Raw genomic sequence first — 20,531 nt, forward strand, 5'->3', positions numbered from 1 at the left:
CTCTAGAAGAGCGCTTTAAGCTCGTAACTCTAAATAGGCGATGTTTTTTCGTTCGCCGTGACGGTGGTGGCCGAAAACGAGGCCCGAGTGGCAGGCCCGTGCACAACGTTGGTTCTGGGTCACTCCCGGAACCACGGCCTTTTCCCCTAACCTAACCCAGCCAGTGCCGCCCTCGGACACCTTGTTGGACGCCATCTCCACGTGACGCGTGATCCCGGTGGGCAGAGGTTAAAAAACTTTGACTGTTAACCTCAATAAAATAAACAAAACCTAATGTCTTGATATAGACACCCACCGAGGCACCCTATTAGTTGGGGGCGACAGTTCCGCTGCTTATTCATGAGCACGTGCTGTAGCGATCGGTCGGCACGATACGGGTGATCAGAGAGGCGCAGAGACTCAAGCGCGAGAGATATGGGAGGGACCCGGGGCGTAAGCGCATTACGGCGTTAAGGGTTATGGGTTACGCTTCCGGAGCACGGTTTGGGATTAGCCCGAATCTAGCGTAGGGGTCCGCCGCCCTCGACGCAGGATACCGAGGAGAAAGGCCAAGAATGACCCAGGATTTCATGCCACCCTCAGAGGACTTGCCCACCCTGCAGGCGAAAGGCGATCGTTAGCTTAGGCTCTGGTTGCGTGCCTCAAGCACCCGGCCGATGCTTGCCTCGGTTAACCCTTTATGGAGCTCCGCTGGCCTTGTGTGACCCTAAGATAGTCACCCGCCGGTCCAATCTTACCCCGTTCAGAGCGTTAAAGCTCAGGCATGAAGACAGATTCAAGTGAAGAAATAGGCGTCGTAGGTTATTAGGCCTAAAATTACTTTAATTTACAATAACTTAATTAATCTTCTAAATAGGTAAATAATCACGGATTACACTTATATAATAAGGGTGAGATCGTAACTATGCTCCATCCTGCTAAAAAAATGTTTAGACCTGAAACTTTGGCCTGAACTTTAAATTAGAGGCGTTTATTAGCTATTTTAATTTAAATCATTAAACTCTTACCTTAGCAGCGATCTAAAATCCCGTTAAATTCAACTTTAGATGGGCTTTGACCCAATTCCAACCACTTGAGTGGCGGTTAAGAGGTTTTAGACCCATAATTTACATAACCCCGCCCATAAAGTCAGTTTTGGAGTACATTTTAACTAATAACTCCAAAACGACAAAAGATAGAGAGAAAGCGTTTGTGGCGACGTGTTAGCCATGATAAAATGTATAAACTACAATATAAAGTGAAAATTCACCCTCAGTGAGGAAATTGGGCTGATTAAGGATCTGGACTGGCCTCCCATTGAAAAAGCTTAACTTGGCTGGGAATTATACTGTCATTTTGAGAGATTTTTCCTAGAGGGCTACCCAGTAGAAGCTTGTTGACCTGATCCGGGGTCATCCGCTGGGATCTGTGGGCTCAACATATGCTTCGCGGGGCACAGCACTCTGCCCGTGTGGTCCCGGAAACCTGGCGGTGTTAACAAAAAGGGCCACTGGCAGAGAGGTGAGTCATGGTCTTCTACCTGTATTCACCTTGTTTAAATGTGTTGAAAATGTTTATGGTGTGACGGTTCAGGTATGATGATAGTCATGTGCAGCTTTAACACTATAGTGGTAAATAGGACTTTTAAATTTAGACATTTATCTCACTTAGTGAATTAATAGGATTGTTTTATCTTAATATGTAAATAAATAAATTATTTATTCTATTATTATGCTGCTCTAACATAGTATTATTGTAAATAGGACCTTAAAGCAATCACTTTACTAAATAGGACTCTAAATGTAATCATTTACCTTAATGAATAAATAAATCATGAGGATCATTTTCTTAAAAAATGATCTTCATCCTAATAAGTAAATAAATAAATAATTTATTCTCTTAAATAATTATCTTTTATCTTAATAAAAAAATTAAATAAATTGTTTATCCAATTGGCTATGGGACACGAGCCGAGGAGTGATCGCCCTACGGCTAGCCGCCATGGAGGAGGGTGTATAGTAATGAAAGGCTGAAACACCCTGTGATTCTGTGGTTTACTACTGATGACGTGTCTCACTATTTAGGATGTCGTCGGGCTAAAGAGGGCTTTAATTTAGTCTGTACCCTTAGCCCTAAATAGCATTTAATGCGTTCTCCATTCCTGAACCCTAAAACATAACCGCAGGTTTCCATTTCTAAGCCCTAAACATAACCATGTATCTAGCTCTCGTGGTTGGAGCCCTAAACCTGATTCTTAGAACCCTAAACCTAATTCTCAGCCCTAAACATAACCGTGTTTCTAGCCCTAGGGTTCAGAGCCCTAAGCCTAACCCTAAAACTTAACCGTTAGCCCTAACCCTAATTCCCAGCCCTAAACATAACCGGAGATTTAAAGCGCGTGCGTAACCCTAATTTTTCGAACCGTAAACCTAACTTTTAGCCCTAAACATAACCTTAGGCGTCGTCTGAGGTCGGAACCCTAATTTAGACCGACCTCCAACTCTAGAAGAGCGCTTTAAGCTCGTAACTCTAAATAGGCGATGTTTTTTCGTTCGTCGTGACGGTGGTGGCCGAAAACGAGGCCCGAGTGGCAGGCCCGTGCACAACGTTGGTTCTGGGTCACTCCCGGAACCACGGTCTTTTCCCCTAACCCTAACCCTAACCCTAACCCTAACCCTAACCCCTAACCCTAACCCTAACCTAACCCTAACCCTAACCCTAACCCCAATCCTAACCCTAATCCACAACCCTTAACCCCAATCCCAAACCCTAACCCTAACCCTAACCCTAACCCTAACCCTAACTAGGGACTGATAGGGAACTATATCAAGAAACTGGGTCACTTTTTAATTAAGCACTTTATCGGGATTTTGACCTTGGATCCAAGCTCCTGGCAAGATTCTGAGATTTTAGGAAAAAAAATCGTCTTTCTACGACCTTCCTATCAGAAGCTCGGCTACATGTAATTTCCCTCCAACGAAAAAGGGGGTGCTAGACTAAGTTTCAGACCCAACATTGAATTCAAAAATCCAACTTCTTGATATAAGTCCCTAACATTTTGATTTTTTTGAAAGTTTAAAACCCAACATTCCGATGTTCAAAATTCCAACTTCTTGATATAAGTCCCTAACATTTTGTCTTTTTTGAATTCCAAGCTTGCGTATATATGACCTTTTATAGGACCATTAACTCAATATGAATTCCTAACATTAATTTTACTCCACCAAATCAGCTGATCCTGCCAATTTATTACTCCATTGATTGTAAATGCCCAAAAATCAAAGGCCATGTGTGGTCTTACCCAAATCTGACACTAATGTCCATCCAAACACCAGACTGCAGCCAAGTTGCTTTTTTACAATCTTAGGTCTTAAAAACCAGCCCAATATCCCAGAATAGCTGAGTTGCCTTTGGCTATATTGGGTCTAGTGTACATTTGTATTTATTATGGTTCATGTTGTCTTAGCATCTCTGCATGGTGATTTTAAATTAAGGGTCTTGTATGTACATGTTGGGTTTATATTAAGATGTTGGGTCTCTATAGCCAGCCCAACATCCCAGCATAGCCGAGTTGGGTTTGACCTTCTTGGGCCTACTGTATCTTTGCATTAATTGTGGCTCATGTTGTCTTGGACATTGTTATAGCTTGCCAGTGTTTGCTCTTGAGCCAAGCCAACATCCGACTTTAGTCTGTTTGGTTGTGTCTCAATAGCCCCCGAATATCCCAGTAGAACCAGGGCACCATTGATCGTATTGGCTTTATATATACATATATATATGTGTGTGTGTGTGTAGGAATCAATTCTACTGCATATTGCCTTGGCCCTTGTTACTTTGCCGGTGTTCACTCATGAGTCACCTTTGAAGTCAACATTGAACTCCAGGGAGTTTCTTTAGGTTGTGTCCATCTATGCTTGGTCACTTACAATTAAGGGTCTTGTATGTACATGTTGGGTTTATATTAAGATGTTGGGTCTCTATAGCCAGCACAACCCTAACCCTAACCCCTAACCCCTAACCCTACCCTAACCCTAACCCTAACCCTAATTCCACCCTCTATTCCCTTGGGCCTGGACCCGGGCCTTGGTCATTCCCATAACCTAACCCTAACTCCGAACCCGAAACATAACCAGAGACTTAAAGTGCGTCGTAACCCTAATTTTTCGAACCCTAAACCTAATCTCTAGCCCAAAACTTAACCTTAGGCGTCGTCTGAGGTCGGAACCCTAATTTAGACCAACCTCGAACCCTGAATTCGATTACGAGCGTTTTAACAAGCCTAACCCTAAGCTCCTAACTCTAAATAAGCGATGTTTTTTCGTTTGCCGTGATGGTGGTGGCTGAAAATGAGGCCCGTGTGGCAGGCCCGTGCCTAACATTGTTTCTGGGTCATTTCCGGAACTACGTTTTTTTCCACTAATCCTAACCCATCCAGTGCCACCCTCGGACACCTTCTTGGAAGCCATCTCCACGAGACACATGATCCTGGTGGGCAGAGGTTAAAAAACTCTGTTAACCTCAATAAAATAAACAAAATGTAATATCTTAATATAGATAACCACCGAGGCATCCTATTAGTTGGGGGCGACAGTTTTGATGCTTATTCATGAGCACGTGCTGTAGCGATCGGTCCGAATGACACAGGCTCTGTGCTCTATGGGTGGCTGAACAGAAAGGCGCCGAGGCGTAAGCACGAGGGATATAAGAGGGACGGGAGGTTTAAGCGCACTATGGCATTGATGGTCATCGGTTACGCTTCCGGAGCATGGTTTGGGATTAGCCCGAATCTAGTTTAGGGGTCTGCCGCCCTCATCGGAGGAGAAAGGCATATCAGGACCCAGGATTTCGTGCCCCCTCCGGTCTGGTCAACCCGAGGCGAGAGGCATTAGGATAAGGGGTGGCATTAGGGTTATTTTTTTGGAAGTGTCCAATGACTTAGGGTTAGGGTTGGGAGATGGGTTTAGGGTTAGGTTTAAAAAAGATGTTTTTTAAGAGAATATCCAAATGGATCTTTTGTGCACGGGTGCATCTAAGACTCTTTCCTCTCTATGTGGATGCTTATTTGTCTTAATCTAATTATGTTTATTTTCTTTTCCATACAGGTCTTCAAGATCCCCTTTGGATGAAGTGAATATATTTGAAAAGACGAATATATTCATTGGCCACCAGATGACGCTGTTGCTCTAATATTGGGGTTCAATATAACGTGATACATGTGCTGAGGAATTAGTTATTAGTATTTAGAGTAATTTTTATCAATGTTTTTTCATTATATTTTTTAAAAATGAATACATTGGAGGCAGAAACAACTTCTTTTTCTATCTACAGTGTTATTTCATAATTTCCCACTGCTTATCTATCTATCTATCTATCTATCATTTACAAGCTTTTATGATCCAACAATTGTTTCATTAAAACCTACTACACAAAGCTTGTAACAGTCCAAATGAATGCACAATGTTACTTATACAGTCAACAAAAAACAGTGTGATGTTTAATGTGAACAACATTTTATTGCTAATAGCAGGAATTTAACAATTTACCCAACTATATATTGCAATGAATGAGCTATTTAACCACAACATATATATGCTGTACCATTAGCTAGATTACACATTTTATCCTGCCTTCTTCCGACTGAATTAGTAAGTTAGTTAGTTAAATGATTAGTTAATTAATTTATTACGGTTCTACTCTGACAAGTGCTTCTCTTTATCCTAATGCTACCTGTGTTACCTGTCACATGGCAGTATGCTGTCACACTGTGCTGTGCTTCTAGGAATTACATACCAACTAGTTAAACAAGTGGGGCTTTTAGGTTTACCTCACCCCTGGAAGACTTGAACAATTGCCTCACCACCAATCTTATGCAAGAACACACCACCCTTCATAAAGCCACCACTTCACTGCACTGTTCAGTGCCTCTGGTCCCAATCACATCAATCAAACCTGGATAAAAAAATGAAAAGTGAAAAACAAAATCACAAAGACACAACTCTATCTGGGTCAGAACAAAAGAAAGAAAAAATGTCAGCTGTCAGTTTGGTAAAAAATCAACCAATTCCAGTAGATTTGTGTTCAGCACATTAACCTAAAGTTGCATCCCAAATGCTGAACTGTATTTTCTGCCTGTTAACTATGACCATGTGTAATGTTACTCAGAGGCCCATTGCTTTTTGTTAGAGTTTATTTTAAATGGATTTTCACATTTTGACGAGTTTTATTTTACTCAATGTCTCATTGGTGCCTTGTGACGTCCACATAAATGTGATGTGTGTAGTTCCTGTTTGTGTTCCTGTGGTGTGCGTAAAGCTTTATTGCAGCTTATTTTTCAGAAGTCAGGATTTTTCACAGCTGCACTGATGTGTGTTAGAATGTAGGGGAAAGGTCATTGTGCTGGAAACTGAAGTGCAGCTGTTCAGCCTGAACACTCACTATCACGTTCCACACGCAACACACTGCTCATACACACACCAATAACTCCATACTGTTCATTTGGATATTGGGAGCTTTTTTCTGTTTTTGAGACATTACTACAGACAAAAATAAGCAGATTGAATAACACACAACACAATTTAAATCTTCCACTTTTAAGAGAGGCTGTTTTTACTGGGGGAAAAAATCACTTTGATTGTAGAAATGCAATGTGTAATTACGATTTTTGTTTTTAAGTTATATTTGTGAATAATTCTGGCATTTTCCATCATAATCATTGCCACTTCACAGAGTTTGTCAATAAAAGTTAATGTTGTGCTGTTTGTTTGCTGTAAATAGCACAATTCCAAATAAGTTGTTTTAAAATAAATGTATCCAAAATTATACGATAAATGTATATATTCTCCTTCAAAGATTTAATTAATTTCTATAAAAGATTTAAATAAACATTAAACACACACACACTTGTTCAAGAAAAAAAGGGTTTCTGGTGATGTCCATTTCTTTTATGCTGCTAGTGACCTTTCCCCTAGTTCACACACACACACACACACACACACACACACACCTGAGTTCTCTCTCTCTCTCTCACACACACACACATTCAATTCAATTCAATTCAATTCAAGTTTATTTGTATAGCGCTTTTTACAATGGACATTGTCACAAAGCAGCTTTACAGAACATAAACATAAAACAAAAGATAAACATAAGGAGAAGTATAAAGAATTAATATAATAAAAATTCAAGATATATACAGTTCACAGTGTGTATGTATGTATGTATGTGTGTATGTGTATTTGTCCCCAATGAGCAAGTCTGAGGGCTCAGGCAACAGTGGCAAGGAAAAACTCAAAAAACTGAAAAACCCTTAGATTGGTAAAGGAAGAAACCTTGAGAGGAACCAGACTCAAGGGGAACCCATCCTCATATGGGTGACACTAGATGGTGTGGTTACAAATATACAAGTATCACAGAGTCCAACTGGAGCCGGTAGATCTGTAGATGTCTCAGGGTTCTCACAGATTCAGCCTTGTCTCAGTGGAGGTCCAAAAATTTCAACGCACGGAAGACGATCTTAGCATGGGTGTCTCAGCATGGGTAGAAAAAGAGAAGAGAAGAGCAGTGCATAGGGATTAACATATCTGCTGTTCATAAGAATGTGCAAGTCTAGTGTGATAGTGCACAATATTTATTTATGGGATGTATTATGTGTACGCCTGACTAAAGAGATGAGTTTTCAATCTACATTTAAACTGTGAAAGTGTGTCTGAGCCCCGAACACTATCAGGAAGACTATTCCAGAGTTTGGGAGCTAAATAAGTGAACGCTCTTCCGCCTTTAGTAGACTTAGATATTCTGGGGACTACCAGGAGTCCTGAGTTTTGTGATCTCAGAGAGCGTGAAGGATTGTAACGTGTTAGAAGACTAGTTAGATACATGGGAGCTAAACCATTAAGAGCCTTGTACGTAAGTAGCAGCAGTTTGTAATCAATTCTAAACTTAACAGGTAGCCAGTGTAGAGATGATAAAATTGGGGTTATATGGTCATACTTTCTTGTCCTAGTGAGAACTCTGGCCGCTGCATTTTGGACTAACTGTAGCCTATTTATTAAAGATGCAGGACAACCACCTAGTAATGCATTACAATAGTCCAGTCTAGAGGTCATGAAAGCATGAACTAGCTTCTCAGCATCAGATACAGACAGGATGTTTCTCAGCTTGGCAATATTTCTGAGGTGGAAGAAGGCTGTTTTTGTGGTTTGGGCGACATGATTTTCAAAAGACAAGTTACTGTCTAATAAACACTCAGGTCTTTCACTGTCGAGCTACTAGTAACAGTACATCCCTCTAATTGGAAATTAAGTTGTGAGAGTTTCTGTGTACTAGTTTTTGGGCCTATAAGTAGTGTTTCTGTCTTATCAGAGTTTAACAACAGAAAGTTACAGCTCATCCAGTCTTTTATCTCTCTAAGGCATTGAGTTAATTTCGACAATTTAGTTATTTCATCTGGTTTTGATGAGATGTATAACTGTGTGTCGTCAGCATAGCAATGGAAGCTAATCCCATGTCTTCTAATAATGTTCCCTAATGGAAGCATGTATATCGAGAAAAGCAGAGGTCCTAGAACTGATCCTTGAGGGACCCCATAATTAACTGGTAATAAACTGGAGGATTCACCATTTAATTCTACAAAATGGTATCGATCAGACAGGTAGGATCTAAACCAACTTAAAGCCTGTCCATGAATACCTGTGTAATTTTGTAAGCGATCTAGGAGAATGTTGTGATCTATAGTGTCGAATGCAGCACTAAGGTCAAGTAGAACTAATAGTGACATACAGTCTTTGTCCGAAGCTAAGAACAAGTCATTTGTAACTTTAACAAGTGCAGTTTCTGTGCTATGATGGGGCCTGAAACCTGACTGAAACTCTTCAAAGATATTGTTCATCTGTAAGAAGGAGCTCAGTTGAACAGACACAACCTTTTCTAGTATTTTAGACATAAACGGAAGGTGTGAAATCGGTCTGTAATTTGAAAGTCCATTAGGATCTAAATTAGGTTTCTTAATGAGTGGCCTAATAACTGCCAACTTGAAGGATTTAGGGACGTGACCTAAAGATAACGAGGAGTTAATAATATTAAGAAGAGGCTCACCGGCTTTATATAACACTTCTTTCAGTAGTTTAGTTGGAATGGGGTCTAGTGAACAAGTTGTTGATTTAGCTGTAGTAATAAGTTTAACTAACTCTTCCTGACCTGTACTTGTAAAGCAATGTAGTTGTGTGTTTAAAACCTTAGGTGAGACTGGGATGCTAGTTGCTCTCATATGTTGAGCGTCACCTATTTTATTCCTGATACTTTCGATTTTATCAGTGAAGAATCTCATAAAATCGTCACTACTAAACTGTGATGGAATTGTGTGTTCAGATTTTTGGTTTTTTGTTAGTCTAGCCACTGTGCTAAATAAAAACCTGGGATTGTTCTGGTTATTTTCTATGAGTTTGCTCAGGTGCTCAGCCCTGGCTGCTTTTAGAGCCTGTCTATAGCTGGACATACTTTCCTTATATGCAATTCTAAAAACCTCTAATTTAGTTTTTCTCCACTTTCGCTCGAGGTTACGGGTCTCTCTCTTGAGGGTGTGAGTATGACTATTATACCATGGTGCAAGCGTTTTATCTCTAACCTTCTGTAATCTGATTGGGGCAACAGTGTCTAGTGTGCTAGTGAATATAGCGCCTATGCTGTTAGTAATTTCATCTAGATCGTCTGTGTTTAAGGGTGCAGCAAGAAGTCCAGACAGATCAGGCAGGTTATTTGTGAATCTGTCTTTAGTGGTCGGAATAATAGTTCTACCGAGACGATAATGTGGTGAAACGCAGTTAGCCTGTTCTACAGGTAGTGTGTACATTATGAGATAATGGTCTGTGATATCATCACTTTGAGGAATGATATCTATATCAGTGACATCTATACTGTGTGATATTATTAAATCTAGCATATGATTACGACGGTGAGTTGCTCTAGTGACGTTTTGTTTAAGCCCAAGTGAGTTTAGTAAGTCCATGAATGTGGGTCCTAGCGCATCATTTGTGTCGTCAACATGAATGTTAAAATCTCCTACAATTAATGCTTTATCAAAGCTAACCAGTAGGTCAGAAAGAAAATCTGTGAATTCTCTAAGAAAAAAAAAAAAAAAAATCAAAAAATCTGAGCTCTCTCTTTCACACACACACACACACACACACACTCACACCTTAGCTCTCTCATTCACGCACACACACCTGAGCTTTCTCACACACACACACACCTGAGCTGTCTCACACACACACACACACCTTAGCTCTCTCTCTCACACACACACAACTGAGCTTTCACACACACACCTGAGCTCGCTCTCTCTCTCACGCACACATACACACACACACACACACCTGAGCTCTCACACACCTGAGCTCTCTCTCTCTCTCTCTCTCACACACACACACACACACACACACACACACCTGAGCTCTCTCACTCACACACACATACACACACCTGAGCTCTCTCACTCACACACACACACACCTGAGCTCTCACACACCTGAGCTCTCTCTCTCGCTCTCTCTCTCTCTCTCTCTCTCACACACACACACACACCTGAGCTCTCTCTCTCTCTCTCTCTCTCTCTCTCTCTCTCACACACACACACACACACACCTGAGCTCTCGCTCTCACACACCTGAGCTCTCGCTCACACACACACCTGAGCTCTCTCTCTCACACACACACCCCTAATCTCTCAGAAACACACACCTGAGCTCTCGCTCTCACACACACGTGAGCTCTCTCTCTCACACACACCTGAGCTCTCTCTCACACACATTGTGAGTTTTGTGTTGTTATCTAAGATTTCTTTATTATTCGAGTGTGTTATTGTGTTTAAATAGGAGATGTTCATCATGTAAACCGCTGCATTGTTGCGTCAATGTGCACCGAAAGGGTTAAACCTCCGCGAGACAAAACCGACCAATCAGACGCCAGGAACAGAGCACAGCGCGAGCATAAATAAAGCAGAGACCAACGTGAGACAGACACAGTGTCAGGAGATTGTAGTGTAGTCACGTGCATTCAGGGCGAAATGAAGATGAAGCTGTCGGAGCTGTTGTGCATCACAGTACTTGTGAGTTCCGGTTCTGGTTCTCCGTACGAACGAAGATCTCCAGCGGTAAAAGAAAAGCGCGTGCAATATGCAGCTTGGGATGACGTCAACGTGCTCGCGCACGGCCTGCTGCAGCTCGGACAGAGTCTGAAAGAGCACGTGGACAAAACGAAGGGACAGATTAGGGACATTTCTGTCAAACTGCGTGTGTTTAACGGCAGCGTAGATGAGCTCACGGCACTGACACGTCGCCTGCACGTAGAAAGTGAAGCTCTGAAGGAGCGAGCGGGGAGTTTAGAGGAGAAACACAACCGGATTCTCAACATGTCCGACCTGCTGCTCAGGGACAGACAGAGTGTCCAGGACAGGATCGGGGACCTGGAGGGAAAAGTGGACATCATCATGCAAACACACGGACACGCGCTCAACAACAACAATCAGAGCGACGCGCGCGCCATTCAGGTACAATTACTATTGTTGTTGTTGTTGTTATTATTATTATTATTATTATTATTATTATTATTATTATTATTATAGTCAAATTACTCTTCAGTCCTCGTCTGTGTGGGAGAGAGGAGGAGGGGGGAGGGAGAGAGAGAGAGACACAGAGAGGGAGAGAGAGACAGAGAGGGAGAGAGAGACACACAGAGACACAGACAGAGGGAGGGAGAGAGAGAGACAGGGAGGGAGAGAGAGAGACAGGGAGGGAGAGAGAGAGACAGGGAGGGAGAGAGAGACAGAGAGGGAGAGAGAGACAGAGAGGGAGAGAGAGAGACACAGACAGAGAGAGGGAGAGAGACAGAGAGGGAGAGAGAGACACACAGAGACACAGACAGAGGGAGGGAGAGAGAGAGACAGGGAGGGAGAGAGAGAGACAGGGAGGGAGAGAGAGACAGAGAGGGAGAGAGAGACAGAGAGGGAGAGAGAGACACACAGAGAGACACAGACAGAGAGAGGGAGAGAGACAGAGAGTTTGTGCACCGTTGACAGAAGTGTGTTATACTGCTGAAACATTTTCACAAAAGCTCAGTGATATTTTACTCCAACTAATGTCATGATTATAGTGTAGAACTCAGATAATTAAAGCTGATTAAGAAACTTGTAAAGAGTTTCATTTCTGAGCCACACAGCTGTTTTACTGTCTACAATGATTATGTATTTATTCTGACGTCTGTAGTGTGTAATCACTCAGTTGTATTATTTATTCTGAGGTGTATTAAATAAGCACTTATGTTTCACACGCTTACTTTTATCATTTGATTTTAGTCGTTATTGGAGACACAGAATCGGCGAATTGATGAACTTGTGGAAAGAATTAAACAGCAGCAGGAAAAACTGGACAAACAGAACATTCGTATTCGAGCATTGCAGAATCAAGTGAGTTCTTGTGTTTAATACTTTCTCAGTAAAATTATTGTAGTTAATTAGTACGATCCTGTTTGTGTTCATTATTTATGTGGTTTACAGATCCAGATGAGGAAGGAGAAACTGCACCCGAGCACCAGAAGGACTGAACAACAGGACACACCAACTGGTGAGCTTTTCACCCCAGAGATAATATCTAGATATTCTTATTGTTAATTACAGTATATATGTAGGTGTTGGTGTCTATTACATACTTTATTACAGTTAATGTTTACATTAAAATGATGCAGCATTAAATCACGTGACTAATGAAGTACAGTAATCAAAGTGTATACACACAAGAAAAAACCCATCTCTTAGAGGTTTTGGGGTGCCAGTACTTTGTACAGCCCAATAATCAGTAATAGTACATCTATTAAGTGATCTGATAAAAGGCAGCATTATTTTAAGTTGTTTAGAATTGGTTAGTGGATAATGGTTAGTGAGATGCTTTGGAGTTGAGATGGAATTATTAGACCAAAAAAGCTGTAAAGTTTCCAAATAGGTGAAAGTTGAGTGGTGTTGATCTGATTCACAGAGATGCTGAGGTTTAGGTCAGACTTCTAGCTTGGATCCAGATGGGATGCAGACGAATATTTTTGGCTTGTGAACTTTGTACAGACTTTATGCTGTTTGAGGCGAAGAGTACAGACACTTCCTCCAGCATTGTGACCTATTCCCTAGATCTGTCACAAAAACACACACACACTCTTGTAATAAAATTAATGTGAAATTTGAAAGAATAAAATGTTCAGATGGAGTTGTTTAATTCTAAAAAGATTAAAATACTTTCAGTTCAGTGATTTAAAAACCGTGTTTTTGGTGGTGTTTAGTGGCCTGTTTATTCCACGGTGTTTCCTTGAGGCTTCATCTCAAATGTCAGCACTCACTGTTCACTCGCTGTGACGTCACACACACACTGCTGTGCACGTGAAAGAAGCATGACGGGGGTGTGTGTGTGTAATGAACAACAGATGAGAGTAGTCAGCTTGGGAACTAGGGGAAAGGTCATGTTTACACAATTTGCTGCTATGGGAATTTAAATTCCCTTTAAAATAAAAACTTAATTTTATTTTTGTGTATTTAATCTTATTTTGCAGAACATTGTAGAACACACACACGCGCACACACACACACATCTGTGCTTGTGTTAAATGTGTATTTAATCTTGTTTTGTAGCAACAGCAGCAAACTGTCATGATCTGTTCCTGCGTGGAGAGACGACGAGTGGAGTTTACATGCTGCAGCCTCGGGACTCATCACCAATCCACGTCTACTGCCAAATGACTTCTGGTACAAATAAATCCAATAAGCAAAATAAATAATTACTGAGGTCTTGTACTTAAAATCTAATTTATAAATCAGTAAGAAACTGTCAATTTTAGTAGCAACAAAATTTTTATTTAAAAGCTAAAATTTATACAAATAAAATGTTTATAAACAGCAAATAATAATTAAACATTAAACATCTAATCACTGTGTGTTTATAGACGCTGGCTGGACCATTATACAGAGACGCCATGATGGATCTGTAGATTTTGATCAACTGTGGAATGAATATCAAAATGGATTTGGAAACCTTGATGGTGAGATTTCTGAACTGAAAAGATTGGTTGTATTTTAGCCCATGTTAGCAATAGCATTAATGAAAACATTACATAATTTACTATCAGCTAAAGAATCTGTATATCAAACTGATCATCAGTAATCTCTGAGCATTGTTAAGTAAAAGCTAATTTTGTGTGCAGGAGAGTTTTGGCTCGGTCTTGAGAAAATGTACCGTGTGACCAAAGATGAAGATTTTATCCTGAAGATTCAAATGACTGACTGGAGAAATGAGCTTCAAAGCGTGCAGTACCGTATCCGTCTCAACGGCGAGCACAGTAATTATTCGCTCCAGATTCTGGAAAGTTCTGATGGGAATCTGGAAAGTTCTTTAAGCACTGAATCATCTAGTTTGCCCTTTTCAACCCGCGACCGAGACAATGACCGGAAACACGACTTTAACTGTGCCAAACACCTTTCTGGTGAGCACCGTGACCTCAATGTCCATCTACGCCACTGTAGACAAACCGACTAAGCTCAGTTCTAACATTACCTTTTCTCCTTCTTACAGGTGGCTGGTGGTTCAGTAACTGTGGTCGCTCCAACCTCAATGGCAGGTATTTCATCACACCCCCCAAACAGAGGCATCAGAGGAAACAGGGAATGTTCTGGAAGACCTGGCATGGTCGATATTATTCTCTGAAGTCCACAGTGATGATGATTTTACCTGTTCGCTAACACGTCTTGAAAACTCTTCTTTACAATTGTATGGATTAATTGATTTTGAAAGCGATGGACCTGAGAGAAACTACAAGGCAAACAGGCAGATTGTAGTGTTGAGCCGACGCCCAGTTCTGCATGTTCGAGCGATTCTGTAGGAAATTCTTAATGAGTTTGTTTACCAAAAAAAATCATTAACTCATGGACCAAACAGCAATTATCAATTTTAAACAACTTAAAGAAATTGCATTATTTAAAGGCATTTTCAGAGGAAAAAAAACTCATAACTAATTTTAACTCTAGAAATATGTAAAATATGAGTTCTTCACAGGAGTGTGTTATTCAGCAAGTTAGAGCCTGTGCAAATTCCTGTGGACAAACTTTCAGTCACATTGACTGGTGTTAATATTTTAACTGCTGTTTTCACTTTAAATGTTAATGTTTGTGTCAGTGCTGTATTATATATTAATGTTATGTTGTCTTATTTACATTATAGTTGTGGTTTTAACTTTTTTTTTTTTTGTACAGTTTTTATGTTCTTTCATAATTTATATTAGCCTGATAAGTGACAGTGTTATCAATTTTTACAAGGAGTTAGTTTTTGGTCTTAAACAGACCAATAAAGCTCATTTTTAAAACCCTTTTTGGTGCCTCTCTAAAATTATTGAATCACTGAGTAGTGTGTGTGTGTGTGTGTGTGGGGGGGGGGGGTGTCGGTGTTCTGTAATGGGGAGCGACTGGGGTGTGGGGGGGTCTGGGAGCGTGATGAGTGGCGGGGGGGGGGGGGGCAACACGAGCATGAACACGTCTACAGCCTGCATGCTGCCGGTTGTACGTGCTTACACACACACTCTCTCTCTCTCTCTCTCTCTCTCTCTCTCTCTCTCTCTCTCTCTCTCTCTGTGTCTGTCTCTCTCATGCAGACTTCTTAAATCAATAGTTTTATTTATTAATGTAAATATAAAAAAGAGACATTTCAAATTAATGTATTAGTGGCACAAGTGGTTTAATGTACACGGGAACTGCTAAGAAAAAGATTACAGCGTTTATTAACGTTTGTAAAAATGAAAAGTCATCATAGCTAGAAGTTAACTACCACCCAGTATACTAACGCACACCTTTTTTCCAAACATGAGCTCTGATTGAACTTTTTGTTTGAAACACCAGATGGCAGTGCTGGATTTTCCTGACCATGAAACATACTGAGTGTTAATAAAATAAACAGTAGAGGATGCTGTTGCCCTGTAAGGAATGTCAGCACTTTTCCCCTTGCTTCTCATTTCAGGCAGCTCGATTTGCTTGATTTATGTTTAATGAGTGTTTAACTGTAGCTTCTCAGAACTCGTCTAGCTGAACCACTTTAATTGGGCTTGAAATACATCTGTATGACAATCACTGGGTTTATTTTGGTGTATTATCTTGTGTATTGGAATAGAACTAAATTGGGGTAATAGGGTGATTCAGAATTTTGACCTTTGCCCCTGCATCTTATGACTTTAGAACACATTATCAGTATCAGGTGAAAACAACGTTCTATAATGTGCACTTATTAAAGTCCAGAGAAAGTAAATGTAACATGTAAACCTAAGAAATCTACAAAGAACTGTAAAGAAAAGTCAGATCTAGAACTTTAATGCAACCAAATGGAATGGAGTTGATACTTTAACATTTACACGGGTTTGTGCCTCAGTGTGTCTCAGGTGAAGCTGTTGAACTTCAGCATTTCCTGTTTGAACTTTAAATCACCGCACTAATCCTCATGGCTGTATTTTTAACTCCAAGAGATTAAGAGTGTGTGAAGTGATTTAATCTCCTGCTCCTTGTATTCTGCTCTGTTTTTCTTGATCTTGCAGACTGCAGAGTAGCTACGTGACATCTACAATTGAGAAAATCTTTTGTCACAGGTTAGAATTTTGAATGAACTTGGAAAATTACTTAAACCATGTTTTGATTTCTCGCTCCAATTATCTGTGACTGAACATCTAATTCTTCTTTTTCTGTGGGCCAGCAATGATGAACCACTCGAGGCGTCATTTCAAACAGCTGATAAAGAGGCGATCAAGTCTTTTTGCTAGCATTAAACTCAATGCCAGCTTCTCAGAAATCGGGGAAGAAGAGGACAGTGCTTTTCCTTTTTCACAAGACAGTTCTGTTAAACCATGGACATCGATGGACAGACTTGACAGTCCAGCAATTAAAGTAGAAGATTTAAAAAATACAAGTAAAGAAAATAAAAGTAACGATACAAAGCCACTGTACAGACATTCAGGTATGATAAGTCTTAATGTAGGTGGAAAATTGTTCCATATTTCAACACATCTGGCCATGAAATTTCCAAAATCACGAATTGGGGCTTTAGCTGTGTGTTCAGATCCTGTGAAGCGTCTGACACTCTGTGATGATTACTGTGTGACCAATAATGAATTTTTCTTTGACCGAGACCCAACGTTCTTCCACTACATCTTCCATCTTTACTACAGTAACATGCTGTGGGTGATGGAGAGTGTGTGTCCTATTCACTTTGAGGAAGAACTTGAGTTTTGGGGTTTAAACCTGAATGACACACCTCGCTGCTGTCGAATCCTGTACGAGGAAAAAGTGGATGAAATTCGAGACCAGCTGAAGGTGAATAAAGAACTGATGGCTGAAATCGAGCCAATTCACAATGATGAGGGTTTCAAAACAATGTTTCTGGGCGATTTCCGTAAGACTCTTTGGGATTTAATGGAAAATCCATACTCGTCTGTTGGGGCAAAGTTCTTCGCTGTGTTGTCCACCACTTTTGTGCTTATCTCAATCGTGGCCATGACTCTAAACACTGTGAGTGAACTGACACTGTATAAAATTTATGGAAAAACATACATGGAGTTTGTTGAGATCATGTCAATTCTCTTTTTCACTTTTGAGTATTTCCTTCGGCTCCTGACCACCTGCGATGTGAAGAATTTCCTGAAAAGTGCCCTGAACTTTGTTGACTTGGTAGCTGTGATGCCATATTTTATTCAGCTGGTGTTTGAGGTGTTTTCTGATCAGGAAGATCTGAGTGTTCAGGATGACATCAAAACAATGTCACGAGTAAGCAAAGTCAGCAAAGTCCTAAAAATTGTCAAATTGATGAGAATTTTTCGTATTCTAAAATTAGCAAGGCACTCAACAGGAATGCGAGCATTTGGTTTCACTCTGCGTCAGTGTTTCGAGCAGGTTTGCGTCTTATTTTTATTTATTATTTTAGGAATTTTTGTTTTTTCATCTCTAATGTACTCTGTGGAACAGGACGTGACGGGAACTCCGTTCAGCAGCATTCCAGATACGTGGTGGTGGGCAGCCGTGAGTACACACTCACACACACACATTCATAGAAAATACACACACGTGCACTTGCTCTGGTCATGTAAGTAAACAGCAGTGCCATTTTATCAGTTGTATGTATAGTACTGCTGAATGCTTTTGATTAACTGTTGTTAAAATCATCTGCAATCAATATCTTTTAAAATTTAGTGAAATGTGTCTCCTGTAGTAACTTCTCAATGTTTTGGGTTTTGTGTATTAATCTGTTTGGCTTTAGTTGATAGTGAAACTGTAAATTATATCCTGTGTGTGTGTTTTTATTAGCCACTGATCTAAATATACAGTGTTTTTGTTGCAGTGGGAAAATCAGATTGTTGGGTCAAGTGTAAAAATTAAAACGCAACCACTAAGAATCCTGAGTCTCTGTTCATGTATTTTACTTAATTTTAAGCTTTGTGTACTTAATAATATTTTAAAAATGAACATTTACTTTATTTCTTGATACCATTTCTTAAGGGATTTAAAATTGAGGATACAGCTAAGCATTAAGCTGTGACAACTTAGTGTTTCTGGGATGTGAAATAATTATTGATCATTTGTTATGTATTTTCTCACCTGCAGGTGAGCATCTCCACTGTGGGCTACGGCGATGTGATTCCAGTTTCATTCTCTGGTTGTGTTGTGGCATTTGGCTGCATTTCATTCGGGATTATTTTAAACGGAATGCCAATTTCTATTCTATTTAATAAATTTTCAGATTACTACGCCAAACTCAAAGCACAGGAATATACCAACACTAAAGTCCAGCGCAGTCTGCACCTTAGAAAACGCTTACAACAAAAGTTAGATAATTGTTTTAATCTACAAGAAAGTCAAACCGACAATGAATTTCAGGACCAGAGATGAAACTTTACACATTGGTTAATTACATTCTGATCAAATGTGAATTTATGTTTAGTGGTGTTTAATAAATGTTAAATTTTCACCTGAATAAAAGTTCTCATTTTGGTTTTAGGTAAATATTTTTTATTTATGCTTCTAGGTGTGTATTTAAGGTGTATATACTCATCATAGCATTAATATTTATATAGCAGATGATATTTAACACATCTATTAAAACTGAACACCACTCAATCTTTGTGGAGATTTAATCCATGTCCCGAACAGCCAAAGTGGTTTAAGGATAACGTGTTAATCAGCTTTAAGTCTTAACGCATTAACGGACAAACTGGAGAGTCTTTATTGGCGTCTGCAATGTGAGTGTGTGTCATTCTTAAAAAAAAAAAAAAATGAAAATGTCAGAAATTTAATGAATAAAAATGTAAATGGTTTAGGGTTAGGGTTTATTCTGAATTGATTTTTAATTTTTCTTACAAAATTAGTATGTATTTGTATGATCTGAGATTTGTAATATTAAATTTCAAATTAAATGACATTTATCTGTGTAGCTTTTTATTGACTGCTTCCATGTTGTTCTGTGTGACTGTAGATCTGCCTGCAGGTGAATACAGGAAGTAGGGTTAGGGAGGTAGGGTAGGGTTCACTTTGAAATTAAAGAGATCTTCACACTCATACTCTTACTGTAGACTTGATAAAATGCCATGAATATAAAACATTACATTCCAACTGAAATTCATGACGCAGACAATGGCTCATCACAACGTCTGATATTTTTTTCAACGTCTGACGATTTCTCTTTAACGTTATTTAGCCACTAAAATCTCTCTGTTAGTGTCCCTTGACCTAAGTCTGTCTAATAAATCACCTCATCTTTATCTACAGCCTTGATGAACTTCACACAGATCAGAACATGATTTTCTATTTTGAAGGCCAAGTATAAAAGCATCAGGCATGATGCTGATATAAAACCCATTAGATAATGAAATGATCATGGAAACTCCGTCTCTGCACTGAAACCATCATCAGTTTGCTTTAGCAGAAACACAACATGAATGTTAAGTGGATCATCGCTGTCACACTTCTGTTAATTGCAGACAAAGATGGCGTTTTGGGAAAAGACGTACGAGTGAAACTTTGTGGCCGTGAGTTTATCAGGATGGTTGTGACATTGTGTGGAAGTTCACGACTGAGACGCTATGCTCCTGAGATTAACCCTGTGTCCATCAGTCCTTACGGTGGGTCTTTAATCTTCAAATTTTCAAGGTTGCATATAGAGGGTTTAAGATATGAAGACTACAGAGTCTTCACTTTAAAATTATATTTACTTTTATTACAGCATTTCAATACAACAGTGATCTGTTTTCCAATCTGACACAAATAAAGAGCACCAGTGAAGATCAGACAATCAGCAAATCACCAGAAAAAGTGTTAAACTCTTCAGTATCATCTTTTCTCAAAATCATGGAGTCTACAGAACATTCAAGCTCCAGGCTGCAGCGTGACGTCGGTCCTGCAGGAGTGTGCTGCAGATCCGGATGCACCAAGACTGAGCTGGTTCAGTACTGCTGAACATAAACACTCAACACTGCTGAACATAAACACTCAACACTGCTGA

The 20,531-nt window shown here is 39.9% G+C and overlaps 3 protein-coding genes across 5 annotated transcripts; all 3 read left to right on the plus strand.

Annotated features, from left to right (window-relative positions):
• The first annotated feature begins 10,974 nt into the window (after positions 1-10,974).
• Positions 10,975-15,371, plus strand: angptl4 (angiopoietin-like 4). Its single transcript, XM_060866633.1, has 7 exons — positions 10,975-11,521; positions 12,326-12,436; positions 12,527-12,593; positions 13,643-13,756; positions 13,954-14,049; positions 14,212-14,490; positions 14,580-15,371. The coding sequence occupies exons 1-7, from the start codon at positions 11,039-11,041 to the stop codon at positions 14,744-14,746; spliced, it is 1,317 nt and encodes a 438-aa protein (XP_060722616.1). The 5' UTR covers positions 10,975-11,038; the 3' UTR covers positions 14,747-15,371.
• A 1,017-nt stretch (positions 15,372-16,388) lies between these two features.
• Positions 16,389-19,463, plus strand: si:rp71-39b20.4 (potassium voltage-gated channel subfamily V member 2). 3 transcript variants are annotated; one of them, XM_060886599.1, is made up of 3 exons: positions 16,389-16,632; positions 16,737-18,055; positions 18,638-19,463. In XM_060886599.1, the coding sequence occupies exons 2-3, from the start codon at positions 16,739-16,741 to the stop codon at positions 18,920-18,922; spliced, it is 1,602 nt and encodes a 533-aa protein (XP_060742582.1). In that variant the 5' UTR covers positions 16,389-16,632; positions 16,737-16,738; the 3' UTR covers positions 18,923-19,463. The 3 variants fall into 3 exon arrangements, with proteins under 3 accessions (XP_060742582.1, XP_060742671.1, XP_060742492.1); XM_060886688.1 differs by lacking the exon at positions 16,389-16,632 and having other exon boundaries at positions 16,664-17,353; positions 18,002-18,055; XM_060886509.1 differs by lacking the exon at positions 16,389-16,632 and having other exon boundaries at positions 16,665-18,055.
• Positions 19,464-19,964: 501 nt separating this feature from the next.
• insl3 (insulin-like 3 (Leydig cell)) lies at positions 19,965-20,527 on the plus strand. The gene is made up of 2 exons (XM_060886808.1): positions 19,965-20,151; positions 20,253-20,527. Exons 1-2 carry the CDS (start codon positions 19,965-19,967, stop codon positions 20,483-20,485), a joined length of 420 nt encoding a protein of 139 aa, XP_060742791.1. The 3' UTR covers positions 20,486-20,527.
• The last annotated feature ends 4 nt before the right edge of the window (positions 20,528-20,531 follow it).

Source organism: Tachysurus vachellii, chromosome 1 (genome assembly GCF_030014155.1).
Source record: "Tachysurus vachellii isolate PV-2020 chromosome 1, HZAU_Pvac_v1, whole genome shotgun sequence".
NCBI lineage: Eukaryota > Metazoa > Chordata > Actinopteri > Siluriformes > Bagridae > Tachysurus > Tachysurus vachellii.

What these genes read in the sequence shown, in the direction of transcription:
- si:rp71-39b20.4 (XM_060886599.1), top strand. Translation starts at nt 16,739, where the DNA reads ATGATGAACCACTCGAGGCGTCATTTCAAACAGCTGATAAAGAGGCGA. An exon ending in ATACGTGGTGGTGGGCAGCC is followed by an intron (nt 18,056 to 18,637) that starts GTGAGTACACAC and finishes TCTCACCTGCAG; the next exon opens with GTGAGCATCTCCACTGTGGG.
- angptl4 (XM_060866633.1), top strand. Translation starts at nt 11,039, where the DNA reads ATGAAGATGAAGCTGTCGGAGCTGTTGTGCATCACAGTACTTGTGAGT. An exon ending in TTCGAGCATTGCAGAATCAA is followed by an intron (nt 12,437 to 12,526) that starts GTGAGTTCTTGT and finishes TGTGGTTTACAG; the next exon opens with ATCCAGATGAGGAAGGAGAA. An exon ending in CTACTGCCAAATGACTTCTG is followed by an intron (nt 13,757 to 13,953) that starts GTACAAATAAAT and finishes GTGTGTTTATAG; the next exon opens with ACGCTGGCTGGACCATTATA.
- insl3 (XM_060886808.1), top strand. Translation starts at nt 19,965, where the DNA reads ATGAATGTTAAGTGGATCATCGCTGTCACACTTCTGTTAATTGCAGAC. An exon ending in TGTGTCCATCAGTCCTTACG is followed by an intron (nt 20,152 to 20,252) that starts GTGGGTCTTTAA and finishes CTTTTATTACAG; the next exon opens with CATTTCAATACAACAGTGAT.